Raw genomic sequence first — 26,390 nt, forward strand, 5'->3', positions numbered from 1 at the left:
CAATTCACTATTTCACACAGCTCCCTTCTGTACCAGAATATCTAACTTGTTTTCTAGCATTGTACGAGCCAGAAACATTCCCTAAAAAAATTGGCAAAATAGGTCATCAGATTTCTAAATTACAGTGTTATTAACCATAATTTTTAGTTCTCAGTTATCCTATTTATTTGAGCTGCAGCCTTTGCAGCCTTTAATTTTCTCCTCCACAGGGTGGTTACATTACATGCTCATTAGATGCACAAGGAAGATCGAAAAAATGTAAGGGGAAAAACAGATATTGGACACAAAACGAAGTGCTCAAGAGTTCTATCAAAATGTTTTCAACTTGATCCTTCTCCCATTGTAAAGCCTTAAACGTGTAATATATAAGTTCTAGGTTATTCTTTCATATATTTCCAATTAGTTAAAAGAATTGTAGGCTTACTTTGAGATACTTTCCTCTGGATGTCTTATACTGAGACTGCTCATTTTCACTAAAAACAAAGTCAATGGCTTCATTAATATCTTCACTGTAAGAACAATGAAAACCTGAAAGCATGTTTCTATGTTAAGCATGGTATTTTTACATACCAAATTTCGAGAAAACTAAATAGTTCATTTAGCTGTAAGTCCCTCAACGCTTTGGAAGTCTGATGTTAACGGAACATGATAGATCATGTACTAATTCACTTCAGTGTTAGGCTAATGTGCTTCTGGTAAGTTCAGTAACTTTGGTATAGCACTCTTTGTAATAAAGCCTCATTTCAACGTGTACCTGAAACCATGTCAGCTTTTAGTATTGCAGGTCTGCTTTTGTTCTTGTACAGTGACAATTCAGTGAAAAGAAAAGCTGGACCACATCCCTCTCTCAAATTCTTTATAGGTGTGGCATAAAGAATATGAGTAAATCAAGTCTGGTCAAATATTTAAGAGAAGACAGAAACCACCATGATTTTTTCTAGAAGGGCAGCAAGAAACCAGTTTCAATATTTAGATATCAAGTAAATCTTTTCAAAGTGTGGAGACCATCTCAATGGCAACCCAAAACTGACCTTTTTGTACCTTTCAGCAATATACTTTCTCTACTGATACTGAAAAGTATTGTATCTGACTGCATGATTTTGTGCAAAATAATTTCGTCCATGGCACATTCTTTTATGTTTCTCAAACTATTTCTGTAAAAGAACTTAGTATTTCAGTTACTTTGGAATTAATTTTTAAGCCTATGTTCTAACTACCTCTAAAATTCTCTTCCTCAGCTGCATTTGTAAAAGTCCTTCTAGCTTCCATTTAAGAGGTTCGTCATTCATTTTTCTATTCTTGAGCACTGCGCTCCCTCAGTCAAGTTCTAAATCATTTTGCCTGCCTGTGTTCTTGCTCATGATTCTATTGTTAATACCAAATCTTTAAAAGGCATCTCATAAGAAAGTTTCAATTTTTGCTTTGGCTTTTATCTACCGGGACAGCAGTGAGTTGCACATTAACTAAAAATGTAAGGAGGTTTCAGATTTCTTCCAACATCAAACTTCCCTTCTATTATTTTCTTCCCTACTGCTATTCCATTTCTTTTCATCATTCACCTGGTTCCCAGTATTTATACGTATGCTTAAATTCTAGCCTTTGTGGTAGTTACTCTCACACAATCCAATAATATCTATTTGCGTTTATCTTTCAAAACAGAAGTACAAGCTAATTTTATCATTTTCTAAGAGCTATTCTTTTGTACTATTCAGATATCTAAGGAGCCCCAGAAAAAGAAGTTAGGGTTTTTTTTTTTTACTTTTTTGCTTCCAGTCTCACACAGCATGCTTTCCCCCCTATTTCTCATTTCTAACTGTTCAATTTTACCTCTCCACTTCGTGACAGCTGGCATCCTGACTATGAGCATTAATAGCTTAATTGAAGGGGCAGGACTGTCAAGCCTTCAGCAAAGGTTTTCTTCATCCTAGATACTACTTACTAGATTTTAAGAAAGTACTCGCACACAAACCCTAGCTTTACAGTGACTACATATCCCCTGTCTTCAACTTCCAACATTCGTTATCCTTATACAGCTACCATGTCACCAATCCCACCATTCAACAACAGATGTTAATGTATATTAAATTCCTACTGTAAAAAGGTGTCTCACTCAGATGTCTAGTGGGGGGGGAAGTACTTCTTTTTGCTTTTTTTTTTTTTTTGCAAGTTAACCCCCTCATTTTTGTAAAGTTCCATTTCAAAGCAAATTATAAAGGGATTCAATGCTTGTGGATCCAGTATGCTGAAAAGACTAAGAGTGCTCAAGCTAGAAGCAGCTTTGGTAGGCTTAAGGAAAAAGAACACTGCTACCAGAGTTTTCTCATGGTAAGTAATGCACTTTGGAAATACTTCCCCCACTTTCTTTAGGACAAACCCACACTGAAATCTCTGTTCATTCTTCAACCTAGGTATCATGCTGCTGCAACAGGATTTGTATTTGCTTGAATTTGTAGTTTTAAAAAAAGAAATTACTAAATGTGCTCTGAGCCTGGAATATTCTTGCATTTTGGAAAATGCACTTGAGAAATGTCACTACACTCAATTACCATTTTACCCATCAATTATTTCATTGTTCAGAAGAAAGAGCAAAGGGAAGGAAGTCTTCAAATTCCTACTCGCCTTTCTCTAAAAACATTTATACTGGATGTCCAAATGGCATAGCGCGAGCACTAACTAGAGGTTCCAGAAACGTCAAATTAAGTTTAACCTTCCAGTAAAAATGACTAAACATTCTAATTCTAGTATCTGGGTTGATGACCCTATGCTATTATTTCTTCTGGGATGTCCTCTGAATTGCTTTTGTCATCCGAGTCAACTGGTTCTGAAAACTGCTGTATTAAGTCTATAGCATATTTAACAAAAAAGTAAGTTAGATCATTCTAAAGCTACGCCACAACAATATCAAAGACAATGTAATAAAATTAATGACATCTATAAATGGATTATTTGAAAAACAATAGAAAATAATTTTGGCTTGATTCCCAGGAACAGAAGTCTTACAAAGGATTACTTTTAAAACAAATACTGCTTTCTGGCTTGAAGAGGAAATAGGTACAGTAAACATTCAAATATGTAAAACTTACTTTATCATTTCAAAAAGCTTTGGATCCGAGACCTTGATATTTCGAGCCATATTCCATGAAAGATGAACCATGGGTACTATGGACTTGACGCTCTGCAGTTTATTCCACTCGTACCGTTCCACTGCCAACTTATATTGACAGGCTATTCAAAAACAAAATTATAGAAGCAATTAGAAACAAGTATCAACTGGAGCCAAAATAACTTGATTATAATCAAAATTTGTTCCTTTTAGGGCTAGATTAAATTTCACTTGCAATAAGCCATTCATTCCAATTACACTTAAGGTTTATGAAATTTGTTTTGAAACGTCTACTTATGTTACTAGAAGAACACACAATACAACAGCAGCAGCAAATGCCTGTGAAAATATTTTTCTGACAAGTGTTTGATTTCTATGGTGAACAGAGTAATATCCCTAAAGGGTTACTGAAAAAAATCAAATACTTAAAATTTAAGACAAAAAAAAATCTAAATCTGAGACGTCTGCATCCAACGCTATTCGCTCTTTATCATCATTTTACAGTGCTATGGTATACAACCTGTCTTGAAAAGGAAGACAGCACCTTGAGAGATTTGTTGCAATGAGTCAGACTTTTTCATTAAGCAGCCTACTCACCCTGCCCAGTTTTTAAAAAATGTTTGACAAAGTTTATTGCAACTGAACACATGAGCTCTGTATCAGTCAGTCATACAATCCTGGAGATATATTATTTACTGCACCAAAGTGAAATGAAGACACACCTTAAACTGTTCAAGAAAAGAACAGTTTTTTTGGAAGTACATTCTCTTCAAATGCTTGCCAATCTCATTTTAGCTCTGAAAATTCCTTCCAGTCCCGATCTAAAAACCTTCCAAGACAATGGTTCAAAACTAAAGACTTCTAGAGCACTAGGCCTGTAACACTTAATGTTGCTTAATGATCAAAATTTTATAGCTGCTAACATATCCTGATGCTTTCACTTAAAAGCGATTAGGTATCCGTTGTTCTGAAAAACTTAGATTGGACAAGTCATTATATTCAAACTATAATGCAGTCTGCTGGGCAGAACAAATTTTGGGAGAGAAAATTAGGAAATGCCCTACAAGACAGCATGTATGAATTCACCTGAGCATTTTATTCTGCTAGTGTTTGTTATACAATTCTAATATCTACAAGTCCATTAAATGAACAAGTGCAAAGATTGCATTCTTGCTGCTCTCTCTTCCTCTAACCAATGGAATTATTTAATGCTTCAACACAAAGCCTTAAAATGCAGTATGTTCGTGTTTTTAATGTAGTGAAACATGGTAAATTAGTAAGAAATTGCACATTCTGTGGCAAATGTAGTATAACATGACCTAATTACATAGTTGAGCAGTGGCACTATTCAGCCATACCTGTAAGAGGGCCAACATTCCAGGCAATGTTGTTGCACCAACCGATAGCCTGAACCCAGTGAACAGTGCCAGCATTTATCCACACCAAATCCCCTGGTCTTTGAATAAACCTATAAACTGGGACATTGGCTTCATACAAATCTTCCAAGTTTGGCCACCAAGATCCCATTAGGAAATTCATATTATTCCTGAAAGAAGAGGAGAAATAAAGTCTTCAGCATTTATCAGCAGGCATATTAGTGGTTGATACTTCAATGACATTAAGCTGTAAAAACTGATCACCACAACAAATTCTTTCTGCATCTAATCAGTGACCCAGAAGGACTAGTTAAAAGGAAAGTTTCATCCATAAAATTCCTGATCCTAATTCCACATTTCGCATCCTGCAATACATTAAAACACTTAACCATCTGGCTACCCACATGAAGTCAGTTTATGGCTTCCAGTTATGTTCTATTTTCCTTTAAGTTTCCAAGTATTTTATTAACGCTGAGGCAGAGAAATCCTTGGTCAGATCTAAACTGACACTGGTGCCAAATGCTGCTTTGTTAACCAGTGCCTGATTTTATACACAGACCATACCAGCTCTTAAGAACAATTTGTTTTGAACAATGCCAACCACGTACTCATACTGTCTGTGCATGCAAGCTTGTCCACACAACAAACAACCTGTTGGCATCATCTCAACTGTGATCCACAGGACTACACTATATTCAGCCAAGGAATTTTGACCCTCCTGAGAAGCATGAAAAAAACACCTTCATATGGATTTCCTAAGCATGAATTCTTCCATTATGGTTATTTAAAATACATACTTCTCGCCCATCCTTATCCCGATTTTATACTGGTTTTATACCGTACCATGACAGATTATTTGCAATTCAAAATTTTCAAAGACAATTTAGTGCCTGACAAAGGTACTCCAGACATTTTATTGGGTTACTAAGATCCTTCTCTGTCACCCTCAGGAGGACAGAGTTATGGGGATAAAATATCACCATCAGAGACACTGCAATTGCATCAGTGGAATTACAATTTTGAGATGGCTAATCTTTGTAAAGGTTGATGAAATAAGAATAGCTGTCAGTAGATAGGCAGAAAATGAAGAGTACAGAGACACTGAGGTGTATCTGCAGAGCTCTGGAAAAGTTCTGAAGTCAACAGCTAAGTCCAGTTTAACTGGGCAAGGTAAGAACAAAAATTCTCCTGTAGGATCAGCTTCAGAGGCTACAGCTTGAATACTGGCATGATGAGGGGACACAATTGCTGCTCCTCCACCGTCTTTCTTCTTGTGGGGGGGTGTGTGTGCACAAGTGTGTGTGCTGTCTGTTTTTAAAGCATCCATTAACATAAGGCACTATGTACAAATCCCTGTTTTAGAGCTGGCTGAAGTTTTCCCCAACAGTCAGTGCACCTCAACTTTTCCAACAAGCTACAAACACTTAAGTGTAAGCAAAGCATGCCATGACATTTCCTGGGGTCTGAGTATACTAAGCTCTCCCTCTAGATGCACCAAGAAACCATGCCAAAATACCCATGACTCTGAAGTTGCTTGTGTACAACACTACATTAATCATCACAAAGATTAAAAGCATACAGAATCAGTAAAATACTTGACTCCACCACTCCTAAAAATCCCAAAACAAAACCCCAACTCCGCCACCCCCAACTTTGTTCCATCACTCCACTGCAATAGCCTGAGATGCCACTACAAAAGCATCACCATCTGGTAACAGTAGAGGTCAGCTTTAATAAGCACGACAGAGTGCCAAGATTAACAGCAAGGGCTACGATGGATTTTCTGATGTAGAAATTCTACTACTAAAAAACCCTGGATTGATGCCACATCATACACATAGGTAGTACATAGCCTATGCTTATACTAAACTTCTGATCCCCCATAATGTACTATGCATGTGAATCTTGAACCTAGATGAGCATTCGCTACTACCAATCTCTCACTTCTCATATTTCCTTAAACCCTGTGTTTGAAAAAACAAATAATGGATCTAATGTTAATTTCTGAAAGAAAAGCTATTGCAGGCATTCCAAGCTTCTGTACATTGTACAAATGTATTTTGTATAAATTCTATTTTGCATTTTGATTTACTTGTAATAACCTTTTTTTTACTACACTGAGAATACATAAAATAATGTCCTCTTGCAACACTCTCAGTAATTTCTCAGGTCTAAGAAAGACACAGAGAGCTTGATAAAAAAAGAGAAAAATAGGATGCCCAGCTTACTTTTCACAGAAGTCATTCATGACACCCCAATAGCTTTCAGGGACAACAAACCATTCACAGTCTCCTGGGCCAATATTTATATTTACTGAACAGAAGTTGTTATTTTCTTGATGACCTGAAATTTAGAGAAAAATAAACACACTTCATGTAAGGCTGATCCATGAAACTATGATCTATAACATTATGAAAACATGAAGTTAAAATTATCAAAAAACTCTATATCACAGTTTAATTATTTGTACATCTTTTTACATTACACACACTATTTAGGTGCTTCACGGTGTTAAGCAATTAAAAGATCTGTCACACAAGAATTCTGCTTTTTTTAGTTTGTGGAAAATGAAAAGCTGGAACTACCAATGCTGCAAATCTGACCAACACTTGGGCAGTTCCCTTTTTGTAGAAATAAATGCTTCAAGATGCTAAAGCCTAGATTTTGTGGTTTATGATAGCTCTTGACAGTCCCAGTCAGGAGCAAAACTTCATGACTTCCAGCATTGAATAGACGAGCAGCAAGAAAATCTGTCCCAAAGAGCTTTCAGAACCAATGCAGAAATGTCAGTATTTTATCTTCTTTTGACAGTTGGAAAACTGAGCCATAATCCCTAACGGAATTTTCTGAAGCTGCACTTCAGAAAAACCAGACCCTGAAATTTAGTCCAGACCTCTCAAGTTTCAGTCCAGTGGCCTAACACGGCACCGTTCACTATGGAGTGTTGAGTCCTATCCTCAGACAATAAAGAAATCTAAAAAGTGAAAGTCTAATGTCTTCTATGATTGCACAAGACTTGCTTTGGAAGCCTATAAAAACTTTAAAGGTATGTAAAATACAAATACTGTCCAAGGTTATAAGCCGAGTCTCTTTTTCCCCTCAAAGAATCCAGTACTGCATGCAAGAGGTCAGTACGCTAATTACCTAGCACTACGTAAAGCCAGAGAGTTCCACTGCAAGGTAAGATTAGACAATAAATTAAAAAAAACCTGAATATGTAGAGTTTTATCATGTTTAGACACGTTCCATGATACAGAAAATCCGCAGTGCAGTTAAATCAGCATCACAGCATTAGAACCTGATTTTTTTCATGCACATAGGTCATACTCACCTGGTGTTCTGCTTCCTGGAACCTTCATGTACAACTGCACTGTGTTCATGCCCAGGATGGTATGACCAACATGGCTTAGAAGATTTCCTGCTGATACCACACGTACAAAAGCAGGAAGTTTTGTCAGTTCATGGAGTTGCAACTTCCACCTGCAGCAAAACAGCAAATCAACAAACTGTGAATCCCTAAAACTCTTAGAAGAGTTTGGGAAATATAAACATTTACAATAAATTGTTAGCATAGGAGATAAAGAAGCAGACAACCGACTTCTGTGTAACTCAGCATCTCTTAAGAGGGAATTTGGGACGATGCAATACCCTTACTCAACAGTTACACAAATTTAAGCAGTTTCATTTAAGGTTAAGCTACCAGCCAGGGTAACTGGGCTCACCCCTGCAGTCAGTGTGCTGCTACCACTGCTAGAAAATTCTGATTGTGATTTACACCTCAGTGTGTCTCTTTTCCAAGTGAAAACAGAGCTGTGCTCTCCTCATACTCTCAGCTAGTCAGACGCTGCTAACCATAGCTTCAAGAGCCAATCAATATGATGCTACCATGTACCTCAAGACTGTCTAAACATACCCTGGCTTGTGCATACAACTGCAGCGACCAAGAAGGAAGTTAACTACATGCATGTGCTACGGACCTGAATACTTGCATTAAGAAAATCACAGATCTTCAAACAAAAAAAATCCCAGGACCTAAGTGTGGAGATCTGTAACATCACCCAGGTATCTACACTACACTTTTAATTTTAAGTATTTCCAAATACAATCAGAAATTTGACAGGCTGGTTGAGGAGTAAGATAGTATTGTGGAAAAAGTGGAGGTTACAGATCAGATCAGGCATCTAACTGGAATCCTATAATAACTATTTCAAGTATCAAAATCCAGTTCCCTGTGAGCCCCAGGTTAGTTACACTTAGCTTAATTTAAAGGCTCTCTCTCAATGGTTTGCTCTGAGCGCTAGCTTACTAGCAACAATTTTGTATCTATAGGTGGAATTTCATTAGGAAACAACCAGCATTAATATTCAGAGTTTCATAAAAAACTCTAGTCACATACATACGTACACACATTGATCTTCCAGTGACTACACCATGAAAGATCTCAGCATCTTAAGCAGGCCTTATTCCCCAGTTTCAAACATCATAACCTTTTCTTCTGCTCTATTCATTAAAAGAGATTAGTTGGTGGGACTGGTAGCCTAGATGTGCTGGATCTTCTATGGAAATACATACTAACTAAAGACTGAAGCAAATAAATATTAATGAACAAAAAGAAATATGCTTTCAGAGTATTTTCTAGTATTTTTCTCCACTACCTTCATCTGCTCACAGAAAAATAAGTAGTCTAAAGTATAACCAATTTTTTTTTTTTTTTTTTTAGGTTCTGGCAAAGGTATCACGGCTTACCCACAGGCAAGCATTGCTCTGGTCTTTACTACATATTTTAAAACCGGTTCCTGTATAGAGAAACAAGAGCTATAAAAAAGTGGAAGCAGAAGGGATGACAGCAGGTACAAAAATAAAGTAACAAAAAAAAGGCAAACAAAAAAGAAAAAACCTTTAATCTGATAATTTCTGTGCAAAGATTGAAAACTTGATACTGCCAGAAGCAATTAAAGTTGTAAGCAAATAATTTTAAGCCCCAGAGTGAAAAAAAGGGAATGTGTTAGGACGAGGACTGGAAAGAACAGCTTCTGATGGTCGTTAAAGTTCATTTCTGGAAAAAATAATATCCTAGAAAGAAAAGCTCAAAAAGTGATTTTAGGGTGATAAGGACTCTTAGCAACAGTTAGAAGACCAAAGGCAACGTTTTAGTAGCGGAAACAGGGTATAGAACTGGAATCAAGTTTATCAACAGACTGACTGTTGCCTGCACTGGTTTTCCAGAAGGAGCATCATACTGTAGAATACCACTGTGAACAGGAGAAACTGTAATCAGCTTACTTTTTGTCATCTGACAGGTCAATGTTGGTCCCAAATTTGATTGTTTTAAAAGGTCCTCTTCTCCTCCTCCCAGAGCTACAAATATAAAACATAACAGGTGAATTTTAATGAGAATTATGTAAAAAGCCACATAAAACCAAGTACAGAATTACAGTTATACCACACTTACTTATCAGAAGATGTGGATTCATTATCTGAGTGGTCCTTGTGGTGACTCTTCTTCTCATTTTCCTCCTAGAAAATGCAATTATGGAAATGTTTATAAAGATAAAATTAAGAAAATATATACAATATATAGGTATAAAGTGATAACATTCACAGACACAAGTACCCTTGTCTCAAGACGCTGGTACAAGCTTTAAAATACCTGTATCTAAGACTTTATGTGAATTTTACTGTTAAGGAATAAAGAGCTATTAGTCAGCTATTCAAAAAAATTCTTCCTGGCTATATTCAGTGAAGTTCAGGCCAGCACAACAGAAAACGTCTACCATGTCAACATTTCTGCTAGCCTACTGGCAGAAGCCTATGCGTGAGTGTGTTGGTTTGCTTCATTATGCAGGTAAACTGGAACCCAGTCTTATGTACCACTACTAACTTTTTTAGACTAGAACATTCATCTTCCTCCAAAGTCCACCAGGTCTCTTGATGTGAAACTAGAATGACTAATATTTATAAAATTGATTTTATAAAATCTATTATACAAAGTCTTTTGAATTTTTCATAGTCATATGCTATTTTAGCACTGCAGTAGCTAGGACCATGACTAGTGGAAAAAATATAACCAATATTAAATCATGTAATTTGATCTTTCTAGCAGAGCGAGCTCAGAACCCTATTTTAAAGACTTCTTTTTTGGCAAGTATACAGACATAGAAAGAAAAGGAATAAGACAAAAAGGAGAAGAGAACTGCCTGGAGGCTATCCAAAGATCTCTGCCTTTCAATCGGATTCTTGTTAAATCTCGGTGCCCTATGTACCTGAAAAAGTCCTATTCATGCTTTGAATGAAGGACAAAGAAACAAAAAGGAACCTAGAGATGATGGATTTATCAAATATTGCAAGACATGTTAGAAAAGTAATGTAATAGTTGTTAGAGGAATAAAAAAACCATCACTTAGGGCAAGCCAAGAGGATTGTGTCTGTAGAAAGAAGAAACAAGGCTTTCATTTGAACACTGTCAAAGTCACCTAAGGACAGGTCAAGACACTGTTAGGTAAAGGAGACACGGACACTTAAAACAGTGCCTTTTTATTTCCAAGGGTAAAATGAAAAACATGACTTTGAAAATTATTTTAAATATTGCATTTTTACCACCAATTTGTTACAGAGGGAAAAAAAAAAATAATCAGAAAATCCTGCAGTTCACTTCTTGGTGCCAAACCAAAGCTGAGGCTTTCCTGCTGACAAGATGGTATGTGATCAATTACATACATCATTAAACACGTACTTCACTAGAACATTATAGATATCACGTTCTTCAGGCCCTCTGGAATGATGTACAAGAATACAATAGTGGTGCAACTGTCAAGGGGCGCTAGAAAACTTCAACCAGTGCCCTACTTAAATTTATTACCACTGCAGAGAAAGAAAATTCTTCATTTATGACCCAAGCTCTTGATGACTTCAGTGCTCTCCATTTCCCAGTGGATTCCTGTTTCAGTCTCACTTAAAACTTTGTGTCTACCTTCCCTTCTCTTTTCTTCAACTACCAATTCATGTCTTCATTTCTAATCCTTTCCTCTAATGTACAAAGGTTAAATTTTAAATTTCTCTTTCCTTTCTTACTGAAACCGCTGTTGTTTCCATGCAATGGCAGTGAAAACTATAATAGCTGTTTTCCAACACAGGTGTTTTCCCTGTTTTTTATTAACAACTGGCCAATAATATCTTTTTGTCTTAGTTTCACCTTGGCCTAATCTTTCTCTAACTACAGGAAAAATAAGCCTGTAAAGAGTGCCCACAGCTAATTTCAAGGATATGCTCACTACTTCAGCAGAAGTATTAAAAAGTAATACCAATAAAATAACATTTCAAACATCTCACTATGTCTAACAACTTCCAAACTAAATAGAAACTTAAGTTTGTAACCCAACAATAGCAAACATGGAAAGCATCAGTTACTTTTCTAGGGGAAAAAGAAAAAGTTACTTTAATATTTTAAACTGTTGTGCTGAAAGACAAGTATGCTTCTAATACACCACATCTGAATTAATTCAGGATACTATGTGGAACAAAGAAATTTGGTTTCAAAGAGTATGCGAAATTTAAAGCAATAAGAGTTAAAAAAAGGCAACTTCAGTTCTAAATGTTTTAATATTAATTTTGACATTATTACACGAAAGCTTAAGCTAATAAGCTTTTAAATATGTAATAGACAGCTCTACATTAAGAAAACTGAGTTTTACATTAAGCATTTGGGAGGAACAGTCTATATACACTATTTGACAAAACAGATTTTTTCAATTTACCTGTGCTCATCATGCTAATGAAAATGTCTCCTTTTGCTTAATGGCTTCCATTTGTTTTGAACAGTTGTTACTAATTGGTTCCAGAGTTAACATACAGTTCATAAACTATATCCGAAATAAAAACAACAGACTTACCCTTAAAGATTCCTGGAATGAGGAGGCCTGGTACTGTGCATATTTAGCAATTGTTGTATGAGATCTACTGCTTTCACAACGCCAGATTTTCTTTGTTCCAGTGGGGTCCCAGTTTTCATCTGCTGGCTGCAGTAGCTGTGTCCTCACTTCTACTATGTGTTCATTATTTGCTTCTACCAATGTTTTAGTAGAGAAGAGTCCTAGATCTAATAAATAGGAATAAAATGTATTTTATTTTAACAGTTATTTATGAAAAGTTTCATCAAAAGAAGACATTAATACTTAAAGGTTTAAATTAAAGCATTTTTTTGGCCTTAGGCTTCACAGCACAGCCCACCTGTAGGTTAAAAATCAACACTCCTTACATACCCACAGCTCAGCTCCTCTGTGTGCTCAACAAAGCCTTCTGGATTTTGGGGGGTTGTTTTTAGAGATGATCAAGATTAGAAATGGTAGCAAACTGAGAAATGACACACTACCCTAATTACTTGGAATACACAAGTAATATAGTATTACAGAAATAAAACATCTACTTTCAAGAACTGCAAGACTTCTTTTTAAAACACAAAGTTTTTTCCCAAAGTAAAAAAAAAAAAAAAAGAAAAAAAGGCATAGAGAGCAAACTCACCTAATTTAAGCGCTCCAGCAAGGCCACGTATTACAGTAACAGGGTTGTTTGGATTTGTACAAAATTGATGTAAAGGTGGAAAGAAAGCATCTCGTTTATTTTCCAACTGTAAAATTATAATGGAATATTAGATGTCAGATGAAATTAGACTCGTTATTTGTAAAATGAGAAATAATAGTAAAAAAGAGAAACAACAGAAAGAAGACATGAATGTTCTCCATTTCCCTGCACTGTGGGGAATGAACAGCTTCATCGTTCAACCCCTTCCATGTTAAAGGCTAGGTTCAATTCTGAAATTAATTTGCTACTGCAATTTACTTCTTGGCATGAATTATTCCCAGGCTGCTTTGCCTTTTGCAACTCAGGTTTCCTGCAGTTTATTTCTTTATCTGACAGCAGCCTTGTACATTCTCTAAATCTACACAATTCTCTGAAGAGTAAGAGAATACGCTAACTTTCTTTACAGAAGTCAAAAAGCTAATTCTACAGATAATATCTTCAAGAAACAGTAGAATTAAAGAGACTACTCACACAGTATATCTCAGGTTAACCAGAAAGGTTGATTTGATTTTCTTATGCTTTTTATGCACCTACGACCTCAATTTTATGCTATGTTCTTCCTCATCTTCTTTTCTTTTTAAACATGTTGTGAATCATTTAAAATGATGAAGACATTTCTTGCAATAAATAAAACATAACGCATACTTCCCAAACACTAGAACCCATGCTAGCACATCTACCAAGCGTGCTGCAACACGGTGACTTACCAGCTTTGTATGAGCTCAACAAAACTGTGATGCACTTGTAGTAAGGTAGATTAATTTAGATGCAACACTTGGAAGCATTATCGCTTCCACTTAATCTAGCTCCCAGGCAGATTGCTTGTGTACAACCACAGCAAAGTGCCAATTGCTTCTGGTTCCCAAGTTGGGCTGAGCAAAGCTAACACGAGGTTTTCAGACCAGCTGTATGGACATGCTATAATTTATTCTTCTGTTATCAAGGAAGTGGACATTCTATAGATCATTCTTCCATTACTAAGGAAGCTAGTTCAAACTCTACTAAAGCTATTATGAAACTTTCTTTTCAGAACAGACGTTTTAATGGTTGCATAAGAAAACACTATGCAACTAAACCCTCCCTCTTCCTAAAGACATTTTGTTCTTAACATCACCTCAAATTTTATTATTTTTTTCTTCACCATATTTTGAGGCAGACTGTTAGGAGAATTTAGTTTAATTACTCATCTCATTTACACCTAAACTGTCAGTTGCAAAAAATGTACAGACATATTTGAAAAAACGTACCTTGTATCTAATGGACTGTTTTGTTTATTCTGCCTATATTTTGAGCATTAAAAATAAATAGAAAAAAAATCTGATGCTTTTTACCCTCATTTACTGCAATTTACAGTTTACAAATTAAGAGCCAAAGTAAGTCTCAAAATTTTCCTTAACGTCAGCATTTTTCCTGCTTATACATTAGTTGGAATGGCATCTAATTAACAGTAATTAGAATTCAGCTGTGAATAGCGCATCTTTAAAAAAATCACATTATGTAATTTAGATATCCAAATAATTACAGAAGACAGTCAGCAATATACTTCTACCATTAGATTTACTTACATAAATACTAGGTGTAGGTGGATTCAGCTTGTCCTTTGGCAAGGGAGGGTATGGTGGAGGCGGTGGTCGTGGAGGTGGGCATTTATCCAATAGAATACTACTGCTAGATAAGCCATTCTTACCCAGATTCCTAAAAGGAAAGAAGAGCTGCCTCTGTCAATACTTAACAAATAAAATAAACACACGTTAGTGTCATCTTTTCTGCAAAATGATGATGTATAAGGAGAAATCGTAATCCAAGATGTAAATAAACCTCATATATTTCAATCAACAATTCTCAGTGTGTAATTTGACAATATTTAAAATAATTCCCACCTTGCCTGCCAAATCTGCAACACCACTACCATTAGTTAAAAACATAGACATATTAAATAAATGCAAGTCTGACTTATTTGACAAAATTTAACAGAGAAAGCAAGTTTCAACTAGAAACAGAGAAGAACCCTGTTAGGTATAAACGGGTATGGGTATAAACTAGAGAAGGGCAGATTTAGAATAGACATTAGGAAGAATTTCTTCACCATGAGAGTGGTGAGACACTGGAACGGGTTGCCCAGGGAACCTGTGGCTGTCCCATCCCTGGAGGTGTTCAAGGCCAGTCTGGATGGGGCCTTGGGTAGCCTGGTCTAGTGGGATGTCCTTGCCCATGGCAGGGGGCTTGGAACTAGATGATCTCTGAGGTCCCTTCCAACCCTAACTCTTCTATGATTCTAGGTCAGAATTGGCAGGTAGATGATCAATTCATAGCAGCTGAGATAACACAGTCCAGTAACACACTGCCTAGCACTGTAGCAGAGCAGTCATAAAAATGACAGTGTCTCAGCCAAAACACTGCCGAGTCACAAAAACCAACTACAACTACACCGACAGCACTAAACTCAACAATCGCCTACCTCTCTCCAATTTACACATTTTGAAGGCAGAAGGAGCCACTGCTGCACAATCCATTTGTTTGAGCCACCCAGGAAAGGACCTAATCTGAGCAAGTTGCTGTGTCAACACCTGCACGTGTACTTGAGTGAGAACCTTTACTTGTTGTATTTACCGCAAACCACTGGTAAGATGGACTTGGGGCCTGAGATTAGATCAGACTGACTGCTATGACAAATGCTTCAAAAAAAAGAGCAAAAATCTCACCTATCCCAGGCTGCAGCAAAGATAAGAATCCTGAGAAACTGGTGCTCAACACGACAAAAAAGTCAGCTGGCACAAGTCGAATGACTAAGTCATACACAGCTCTTCTCTGACAGAAGATCAGAGCAGTACAGAGAGAGACATATTTAACAACTGTCTCCCTCCAAAGCATGCCTGTTGAAGTACCAAACACGGCTTATTCCTTGTGCAAGGTGAGTCTAATGCCAGAATAGATTGCAACTTCAAAGAAAGAGTGATGTGGAAACTTTGATTAGCCGTCATGCAACTTGGCAAAAACCTCACTGACCAACATTGGTCTGATGTAGTTCCTGCCAAGACCCTATTGCCCCCCTATAAAAAACCCATAGGAGAAAACATGGCAATATAAAACCACTATCACCTTAAGAAAATTATCAACCACAGTTGCATGATTCTGAAGTACAGACCATCTATACAAAGTGAAACTATAAACTGAACAGCAGGTATTAGAAGTGACTATAATCTTTGCATTATCAAACTGAAAAAAACAAGAAAAGCAAAGGCATAGTATTAAAAATCAAAGATAACTACGACAAAATTGTTTGAACTGATAAAACAGTTCTCAAGGCAATTTCTGAGGCAAGGAGGATAAGAAAGACTGAACCTGAAAAAAACCCCAGGGACACTGCTCAGAACAAATGTGACTTACGATACTGTAGTCACAAGAAGATAATCACCAGAGTGAAAGCTTAGTGAAGCCAGTAACATAGGGTCTTCACGGTAGGGGGACAACAGAGAAAGGAGAAACTCCTCTACACTTAGAGGAACTACAAGTCTGAAAAGGTAAAGGACACAGAAAAGAAAGCAGATAGTACAGAGGAAAAGACTAGATGAAGAAAGATACCTCAAACCCAGCAACTGAAGCTGATACTACTAAATGTACACCACAGTTTCCTATTAAGTTACTGAAGCCCCATCTGGACATTTCAAGAGAGGAAAGAGGCCAAAAAAAAAAAAAAAAAAAAGCAAAGCTGAGAAAGGAAACCACTTGTAATTCATGAGCGACAGGAAACAAATAGTAAGAATATTTATAGTCATTTTTAACAGACAAGTTTCACTATCACCTTTTTTTGACTATGAATCAGAATAACTTAGTATTAATAACAATGCAAGAAAATGACTAAAAAATAACACTGTAATTGAAAGTGTGCAAAAGAGAGCAACAGAAGTTATAAAAAGCACCAACCACAGAAGCACTAAAAAGATTTGCTGCTGGCACCTAAAATGTAGCACATGAGTATCCACTGCCAGCCCCTCCACTCTGGAAATACAGAACTATGGTTAGTGGAGGGAAAGTGAAAGACCCCTTTGACCACAGCAACCATTAGGAAAATCTCACATCTCTGTTTCAAGAGTGTATTTTTTGTAAGAGGGTTTCAAACTGGCTGAAAGAGGCAACAGATGTAATGCTTGAGAAAAAACAAGCCTGAATTAGTCGTCAAAAAGAAACTGCATGCCTAAACAGTCACCTGCAATGCCAAGGTGAAGGAATGAAGAGAAGGACAGACTTCATTCATTTAAATTGACTTTCCAAGGGAATTCGTTTTTCATAGTCTGCAGAGGCAGGACAACACTCTTCATTCCTGCAGAGTGGGAAGAGAATGCAGAGGCAGCTGCCCGTCTCAGAAAGGCAAGGACTGAGGGTGCACACTGATGTGCAGCAATGTTCTGAGTTAAAGCTGCAGTTTACAGTCCACTGCAATTTATTGGATGGGTAAAAGCAACAACTCCTCACGCAACTGCTTTACCCTGAGGACCAAACGAACTGACATGCTTATGAGTGACACCAATCACCAGAATGAAACAGGTGACTACATTGCATGTAATTATGGGATCTTTTGAATCCTCAGTTACCAGAGTCATTAGAACAATCCTTGCCTTCCATTTTACTGCTTTCTAGGGTACATTGCCACACATGCTAGAAACAGTTACCTTCCTTCAATCCTATAGAACAACCTCCCCTCTGGCTGTACCAAAACATACAAGTTAACCAGAAACAGAGATGTGACCCAGTTTGCTTCACAACAGCCACCTGCCCTCTTCGTTATACAGCACCCCCCACCCCTCCAGTCTGCGCTTCTGGCAAATACTAACACAAATAATTCAATGTTATCTAGAGTTTCCTTGACAAATGGAGATGGATGGCTTCACCAGAGACGATGCCTTTACTGTCTACCTCACTTCTTCCCACGAGTTTACGATTTTCACAGCACAGATAATCCAGTAGCTTCTTGTGCAGCTGGGATGTCCCTGTCCTACGGGAAGACAGCCTCTGGCTGCTTTTGCCTCAAAGACACCTCTGTCGGAGCCCTACCTCTCTATTGAAAAAATAAGTAAAATGAGACCAAAATCTGATCTTAAGCTAACACTACAAACATTTACAGCTACATGAACTACTATCAGGAAGTTGCTATAGACTTGACAGATACTGTATTGATGTTGCATCATCCTAGCTGACTAAAAAAAGATATCACTCAACTTTAAAGCCAACTGTGTTATACAGCTGTTTTAACTCTTTTATTACTCAAACTCTCAAAAACATCAGTAATATTAAAGTTAACATGATAAAATTTTCTAAGACCAGGAATCATTACCATCATTTATTATCCTTTATATTTATTAAATTAATCAACTCAATGAATGTATTACTTTGCTGAAGCCTAATGTCAGACTGAGAGGATTATGTTTATTTCTCAGAAAGCAGTTTTGTAGTGCTTTTCAAGTCCTCTGGAACTTTTTCTGTTTTCCAAGGACTACAGAAAGAATCTGTATTAATGATAAACAACAATTCTCTGGCCTGCTATTTCAGAGATCATGGATGTTTGTGATCTGGACCTCTGCCTTAAAACCACCAAATTTATGTATAACTACTCTTTAATCTTCTCCTTGATTACTGTGAAAACAGATACTGTGTTATCGTACCTCCCATGATGTGAACATTGTATCTCCCCTTTTCCCAAGCACAGAACAAAAATATTTACTGAACTCTTGCCTCTATGGAGTATTCTAATTGTCCTGTGTACTCGTCAAGCATTACTGGGTTTGGTGTTTCTTCTTTTTCATTCTTGCTTATAGTTTTCCTCTTGCAAACTTCATTTCAGACTTTTCTAGAACTCATAGCTTCAGTACTTTTAAAAATACTTCCCATTTTTGTTTTTAGTTGGGAGATGGTGACTTTTTGATGATAATAAAAAGTTCCTAAACAATTGCTAGTCATCTATACATTTAGATTTTAGGAACACTTTACAAGACAAAACAGAGTTAAGCTACAATCATTTGGACTTAAGCAGTTAATTTTGTTGTGCAGTCAATCTCTTTAAGTGTATTATTATCTGAGGATTAGCTGCATGAGAATTAACAAGGTCTTAAGGCTCAAGAGATTATAGCTACTCTGAAGAACACAATTAATATCATCTCTCCTCCAAATAAAAATCACATTTAACATGACTATAAGGAGCTGTGGATTTATTTGATATTCTATCACAAATCTATCAGCAATAATTACATTCTAAAGAATAATGAACAAAACATTTTTAAAACGTCTGCAGAAGGAATCAGTTGCAGCATTGGGATGCAGAACACTTACTTGACCCAATTCTGATTCAAAACAGAAATACCTAGCCATTTTTAACAATTAGTGGACACAATTAATTGCTTTCATACTGCAAGTTATCACAAAGCCACAGAAAATTTTCTGTCAAAAGCCACCACCCTGGGAAGGAGGTGCTTACTCACAACCCCTAAAGTGGAGTCTCTGAGGCTCACCTCTCCAGGCTCCTTCTACAGCCAGAAGGGAAAGATGAGCTCCCAAAGGGAAACATAAAGAAGTCAAGTCACGCTTATGCTATGCTTAAACGCAAGTAATGTCAGAGAACTATTACAACCTGTTTATCATTGAATTCTCTACTCCAGCCTTTCACAACCAGGTACTGGGCTGGCAATAATCCCAGAGCTTTTTCATTTTAAACTTACAGAAAACCCTACAATAGAATTCTGAATTATCTCATTATGCAAATGTATTTCTAATAATTTTTTAATTCTGTTCTGGTTTTGACCTCTATAGTATAGGCTGGCAGTGAGTTTCATAGGTTAATTATATGTTATGTAAGACATTATGTTGCTTTTTTTTCTTTTCTTAATTATTTTACATCTTTCCATTTCATTTGCTAATCACCTTGTTCTTACGCTTTAAGATAAACAGAACGACATTAATGAGTAATGCAAGAAAAGCATTATAACAAGTAGTACGAAACTTTTTCATACACCTGCCTTCCTCCTGAACTACAAATCTTTCCTATGTTTTTTTTTACTCCCAGATAATTCTGCTTCCCATCTGCAGATTTCTGTATTCGCCTTTGGAAGCAAAATTGAATGTCTTACTCTCAGCAGGGTTTAGCTTGTGAGAACACAATATTTCAGATTTGATTCTTAAAACTTTTGCTATGGTGACGTTGACTTGCCAGAAGTAACTTGCCTTTAGATCAACTGAACAATTCTGCCTTCAAGCCAAAAAAGTCCTTTGCTTCCAGACAAAGGAACACCCCAGTAAAACCAGAATTGCTATTGTTGTTTTTGTTTTTAAGAACAAACCACAAACTTAATCCAGCTCCTTCCTCCACAAAGTACTTCCTCTCAGATAGATTTAGGCTCTTTGCCTCTTTGATTGCAGAGTTCCCGAACCCCTGATTCACTAACTGACTTCACAAAGCAGGCTTAATTGCCAGGGAGCAGCACCTTCAGAAAGGCCAGCCTAAGTCTGCTTCTGCCCAAGGCTTCAACACTGAGCCCACAGAACAAGGAGATCTGTGTCCACTCCAGCCTCTGCACTGCTCTTCCCACTTCTCACGAAGCTGATTTCCTGCGCTTGTGGACACGCAGGCCATTTCAGACCCTCTTCCAGACTGGCTCAAGCAATCTTCTGTTTGCTGTCCTATACTTGTATCATTTTACAAGCTCCCTTGAAAGGCAGATAATCTCTCCTGGCCTCCCGGTCATTTCCTTTCCTCGATGGATAGCCCTCTACTCTTCCTCTTTGCACATCAAGCAAAAAGAATTATAAAAAGGCTCGTTAGCCCCTTTTAATATGCATTACAATCTAGCCTATACCTCTCATTTGCTTTCCTCACTAATGTCAAAATGGTAGAGCTTTCAAGTTCAGAACTGCTTTGCAAGTTTTCAAATTACTCCTTCTGTATATCACCATAAAGCCGACAACATCAACTTTCAGCTGACATGAAGTTGTCCAGTTATCCAGCTGGGCTCTTCAGAATTGTTTGCAGACCTCTTGCATGGACTTCTCTGAGTCATTATCAAACGAAAGTTTTTGTTTGGAGCTTTACCCGTTCTCGTTCTTCCAAGGCTGTGAACAAGCTTTACTAAATAATGATTAGAAAAATAAAAGAAACAAACCCACAACCACACCATAACTAAGCTATTTATTTCCTTCATGAGAAATACAAGTTAACTCAGGAGCTTCTCCACACTGCTTAAAGAAAAGACGCGACCTCAGGCAGGTTTTAGATGGACCCTCTTAACTGAGGGACACTGCATTTTTAACATCAGTCCTCCAGGACATTAATTGGATGCACCAGTTGAGATAGAACTAAAAATCAGCTGGTTTCACTTCAGCAGAAATAAACAGCTTGAGTGTTAAATCTCAATCTTGTGATGACATTTCATTAATTCTCCTTTCAGAGGATTGCTCACAGGGAAAAGATACTTACATTTCTAAGAGTACAGGAAAGAGCTTTTGATAACAGTCTTTAAAGAGACGTGATACACAGCTAGACAAAGCAGCATACTCTTCATTTTTCCCCCCCATGTATTAAAAATTGGCTTTTCTAATAACTAAATCAGAGCAGTTATTTCTATCACGTTTTCTTCTTTTAATCACATGGTTTTCTCTTACGCTCAGAATTACTTGGGTTTCATTTCTTTTTAATGACCTCTTCTCAATGGGGCATTTTCTCGAGGAATCTAAGGAAGTTTAATTAATTTAATAGTACACTCTCTTATCTGTTATTTTGCTTAGAGGCTTAAAGAAATGTAGCTTACTGCACAGAGTTTACTCTATCAAACACAGCAATTTAGATGTTTTATAACCACTTTAAAATTTACTGTTGCAACCACTTTTATTGGTAGCGAAGACTCACCAAATGACACTTACGCTTACTAGAATCACCTCCTCAACTCTTTTACCCCTACACTCCAACAGCAGTTTAACAAGATGAGAACTTTTGTTACCTTACTGTTCTCCAGAACATCATCTCAATGAGATTTGCATATATCTCAGCTACTGCATTTCTAAATTCCCTGTAGCTTTTCAATGAACACTGTCTAGCCCTTCAAGGGAAGCTCTTTGTAGAAGTACCAATTGCTACACTAGCACCTTCTGTCTGACCTCTTCTCAGCCTCCTAAACAACTTCATTTCCGCATGAATAGATCTGTTAAGTATTTCCTCAACACCCTCACCAAGGAAGGTAGATATAAAGAAACTTTTCAGCCTCTGCCATGGTCTTGCCCTACTTAAGTGCTCGCTTTAGTCTTTGGAGAAACAAAATATTTACTGAGTCTATTCCTACAGACCAGACAACCTATTCACATATAATAAAAAAGGAATGAAACGGAGCTTTCTATTTGGCATGCGTTCTGTGTTTTATGATACAAAGCAACTCCTTTTACCTACTGGATTCACTTGAACAGCTTTTATTAAGACGACACTTGTATACATGAAACAAAATTACAACTTCCCAGCATTTATTTTTTACTAATTCCATTTTTATTTTATTGTAATGCATGATTTCTGAGCCCCTTTTCTGATAATGACTTTTACCTTAAAAAACACCAAACTTTAATCTCTCCAATATGCCTTTATTCTTAAGCAACAAACAAAATGCTAGCAACACTAAGAAACAGGTCAGGTTTTGGTGGTTAGTATTACCACGTTGCTTCCTGACAAAATCCCTGTTGTATGAGGAGGAACTACACTGCAGTTCTCTATAGTGTAGTAGGTCAATTACAGTTACCTTGTGAATCAACTCTCACACATTAATGAATCCCAAACAGCCAATAATTTCAGGTCTTTTGTGCTCTAAGCACAAATAAACCTGCAGGGTTTAGAAGATGTACAACATGGCTTCTCTTAGGTAAGTTTGTTGGGTTTTTTTAAAAACTGTAAGCATTTGAAGAAAAACATTATGTAACAAATAGACTTCTGAGGAATTTCAGTGTGACCTACACATAACAAACACTCTGGTTTTGAAGTACGTATATAATAAACAGAGCCAAATGCAGATTCATGAGGAGGAAAATAATGATTAATGTAGAGCTCCAGCTACTAAAAAAAGCAAGTTACATCCAGCTGTTCCTATCTGCCAAAATATCTTTCTTTTTCCCCTAGAGAATACCATCAGGATAATAGGTCAGACTGTATCAAGTAAGTATTGTCAGAGAGCAAGAAGAATATGCTAGAAAACCACAGAATATAATTATCCATATTAGAGATGGAGCCAGAATGTCTTTCTGTATGTATCAAATGAAATAAGGATATGTATATTAATAACTGACAAATATTCATACATTTAAGGCCCACTCCAATGTAGCTTCAATATATAAAACTACTACTACAGGACAATTCCTTTCTCTCTGTGCATGAAATGTATTCTAGCACAGGTGTTTGGGTTTTGCTTGGTGGGGTTTTAAGAAAACCAAAATCAAATAATTATTTTCAGGTTTTCTATTTTGGACAACTTTATACAGTAGTTCTAAAAATTAACATTTTTGGTCACAAGTTCATTTTTGTACCTTAAGACATCACTTACAGAGACAACACCCAAATGCAATCAGTATTATGGGACTTATTTGCAATTCTTTATTTTTGCATTATCTTACACTATGTTAAAATAAATGTTAACATCCAGTATTGAAGTTTGTAGTACCTGATACGTTAGTATATAAACATCTTCTATTTTACTGTTTATAAAGGTTGACTTATTTTGCAAATAAGCAGGTCTTTCAGCAGAACATCTTTTAATACCCTCCCCTCTAGACATTTTTCCTTATGTCAATCACGCACACAGTATCTATAACAAAGATGTTCTCCCCAGAGCTCTGCTCCTGAGCTGTCACGTATACGCATGCACACCTTCAAACTCCACACATTTTAAAAGAAAGCAAGGGCTAATCAACTAATTAGTATATGGCTGTCCTCAAATTTATGCATGTAAACTGCAACACATGCAAGCATGGCAGGAAACAATCCTATTAATGTATTACGTCGTGGTTATAGTATATAAAGTCATTATTTCTATTATTAAAAAACCCCATGCAGGTACGATCTTTACCCTAACAGATAACCAACACAGGTCAGAACAGTAATAACGAGCATGACAGAATTTTCACATATGGGGAAACTGCCTACCTTTACATTTAGGCTTACCTCAAAAATGCTGCATTTGCTACCGTGTCCCACAAAGTTTCTCAGAACCCCTTGTTATGATGAAAAGACATGGAGGCACTTCCAGCAAGTGCAATTTGACTAGGAGAGCTCCCATCTCTTAACTTTGTAAAATCAGTCCCAGCCAAGACTCAAGTATTTCTTGTCCTCCAAGTTGCTGAACACTAAAAACCCAAGTCTCTCCTCCAGTTTTGCCAATGCTCATCTTTCTTATTATTTAGCTTCTAAGTTCCCTGCCTTGCTGAATCAAGGTGCAGCCAAGCTGAAGAGGGAGCTCTAAATCTCTACTCAATAAGAAATTATGAGGCACATCTAACGCTTACAGAGCTGCCTACAAATTTCCTGGGACAAAGTATGAGACTACCTCCCACAAAAAATGTTTATGTAAGCCACATGAACCCAAGTGAAGCACTGTAGAAAGACAAGAGACCTGATCAACACTTTAGGAAGTACATTTCAAGGGTTAATGTTTCATAATTAATTCTGAATACCGTCAGAATCTTTTACATTTCATTTAAAGCAGAACTTGGTATCACCTCCGTGAGTAAGTTCAAGAAAACACAGTGCCAGTACCCTGCCAAGTGAAAAGCAAAACTGACATGGACATGATGGCAAAAATCTGTAAACTCTGGCTGTGCTTAAAACTCTGCTCTTCTGCTCTAAATTCCCAAGGTCAAGTTGGGAGTCTGTCAATAGTCTCCAGCTGACAGATTTGCTCTGCCTCTCCTGCAGCTAGTCACTCCAGAACCAGTGTTCAGCTGTGCTGGGCCATGGCGGGGACTCACCTAACAGCAACTCGGCATCGGCTCACCAACTCCAGCCACCAGAGAAGCAGCTTTGAACATGCTGGCAGCAGAGTTTACATCTGCTTAGAAAAGCCCCAGCAGACATTTCTGTGTTCTGCTATGTGTTCTGCTATAACGAAGCGATAGTTTTTGAAGTGGAACAAAATGACTAAACCCCACTCTTATAAATCTCCCTTTACCAATGAGCAACGATTTGTGTTAAAAACTGTTAGGATTTTTGCAGTAAAAATGCTCAAAGTTTTGCTACTGAACACAAACTGCAGATCTCGCCTCTGAAGAGCTTGATAAAAAGTGTATTAAAACAATCAAAATGCAACATTTGACTAGAGGAATACCCTTCCCATTACTCTCAGGAAAGCTGCACGCAGATTTCTGCTAAGCAAATTTTGAAGACACTCAAAGCTTGAAGTCTATAAACACTACTTTTATGCACATTTGCAATGCACTCATCCTAACACCACGCAAAAAAACTATTTTTATACATCTACCGGCAAGAACACATACACGATCCCAATTTAAAAAAGCTGTTAGCTCCTCATTTTTATGAATGTAATAGGTGTAGAAACTTTTATTATGACATTAACTTTCAAGTGAAGATTTAATATTTGAAAGGTGACAAAAGAAGCTCCCTACAGTTTTTTCCTCTCTTCTACGGAATTCTTCCTTGTAACAGATACCCACAAGTCTATGCCATGATCAGTGTTAGACACCAAACCCCAGTACATTAGAAATCAGTAACTCTCAATAACAGTAACAGATGAAGCTTCTTTGCATTTAACTGATTTATGTGGGTAAAGTGATAGAAGATTATAAATATGCTTTTATCACTTTTTTTTACTAACAAACAGGGCAATGGTCGAAAGCACCACATTTGCTCTATTATCCCAAAATATATTGAGATGGTAAAAATTCCAACAGGAATTCTGACAACAAAAAAATAAAGATTATATTTCAACTAAAAGAACTGTAAACATGGTCAGGCATGGAAAACAGCAGTTAAGAGTACAAAGCAAAACAGTCAATAACCACATACTCATGATTAAAGTCACTTCAGTGAATTTTAAAAGCATCTTAGCTAACTTTTTCACAAATGGTGACAACTGTAAGACATGGATATATAAATTCTAGTGCTCTGAATGGACATTTCAATTTCATTGCATGTTTGGATTTCAAATGAAATTCTTTTGAGAAGGAAAGCAAATCTCTCTACTGACTGACAGAATCTGAGTACTTTGAGGTGGTCCAGAGGGAAGGCTGTGAGCAGTAAGCACAAAGCATGAATTTGCAAAGCTAACTAATACCTGACAGAGTCCCTGCTAGCACCTGTAAGCATG

The 26,390-nt window shown here is 36.9% G+C and overlaps 1 protein-coding gene across 11 annotated transcripts in view; it reads right to left on the bottom strand.

Moving 5' to 3' along the window:
* The window catches only part of KDM6A (lysine demethylase 6A), a 154,022-nt gene that overhangs the window by 6,499 nt on the left and 121,133 nt on the right, over positions 1 to 26,390 (bottom strand). For all 11 annotated transcript variants that reach the window (XR_011338828.1, XR_011338829.1, XM_069872962.1 and 8 more), the window contains 9 exons: positions 14,622 to 14,751; positions 12,997 to 13,102; positions 12,369 to 12,574; positions 9,932 to 9,996; positions 9,763 to 9,837; positions 7,811 to 7,959; positions 6,708 to 6,822; positions 4,462 to 4,649; positions 3,084 to 3,225 (listed from right to left, as the gene is read on the bottom strand). Coding sequence is in view for 9 of the 11 variants with exons in the window: in XM_069872962.1 (XP_069729063.1) it covers positions 3,084 to 3,225; positions 4,462 to 4,649; positions 6,708 to 6,822; positions 7,811 to 7,959; positions 9,763 to 9,837; positions 9,932 to 9,996; positions 12,369 to 12,574; positions 12,997 to 13,102; positions 14,622 to 14,751 (1,176 nt within the window). In the remaining 2 variants the exon portion in view is untranslated. The remainder of the gene's footprint in view (positions 1 to 3,083; positions 3,226 to 4,461; positions 4,650 to 6,707; positions 6,823 to 7,810; positions 7,960 to 9,762; positions 9,838 to 9,931; positions 9,997 to 12,368; positions 12,575 to 12,996; positions 13,103 to 14,621; positions 14,752 to 26,390) is intronic.

Source organism: Phaenicophaeus curvirostris, chromosome 1, assembly GCF_032191515.1.
Source record: "Phaenicophaeus curvirostris isolate KB17595 chromosome 1, BPBGC_Pcur_1.0, whole genome shotgun sequence".
Taxonomy (NCBI): Eukaryota; Metazoa; Chordata; class Aves; order Cuculiformes; family Cuculidae; genus Phaenicophaeus; species Phaenicophaeus curvirostris.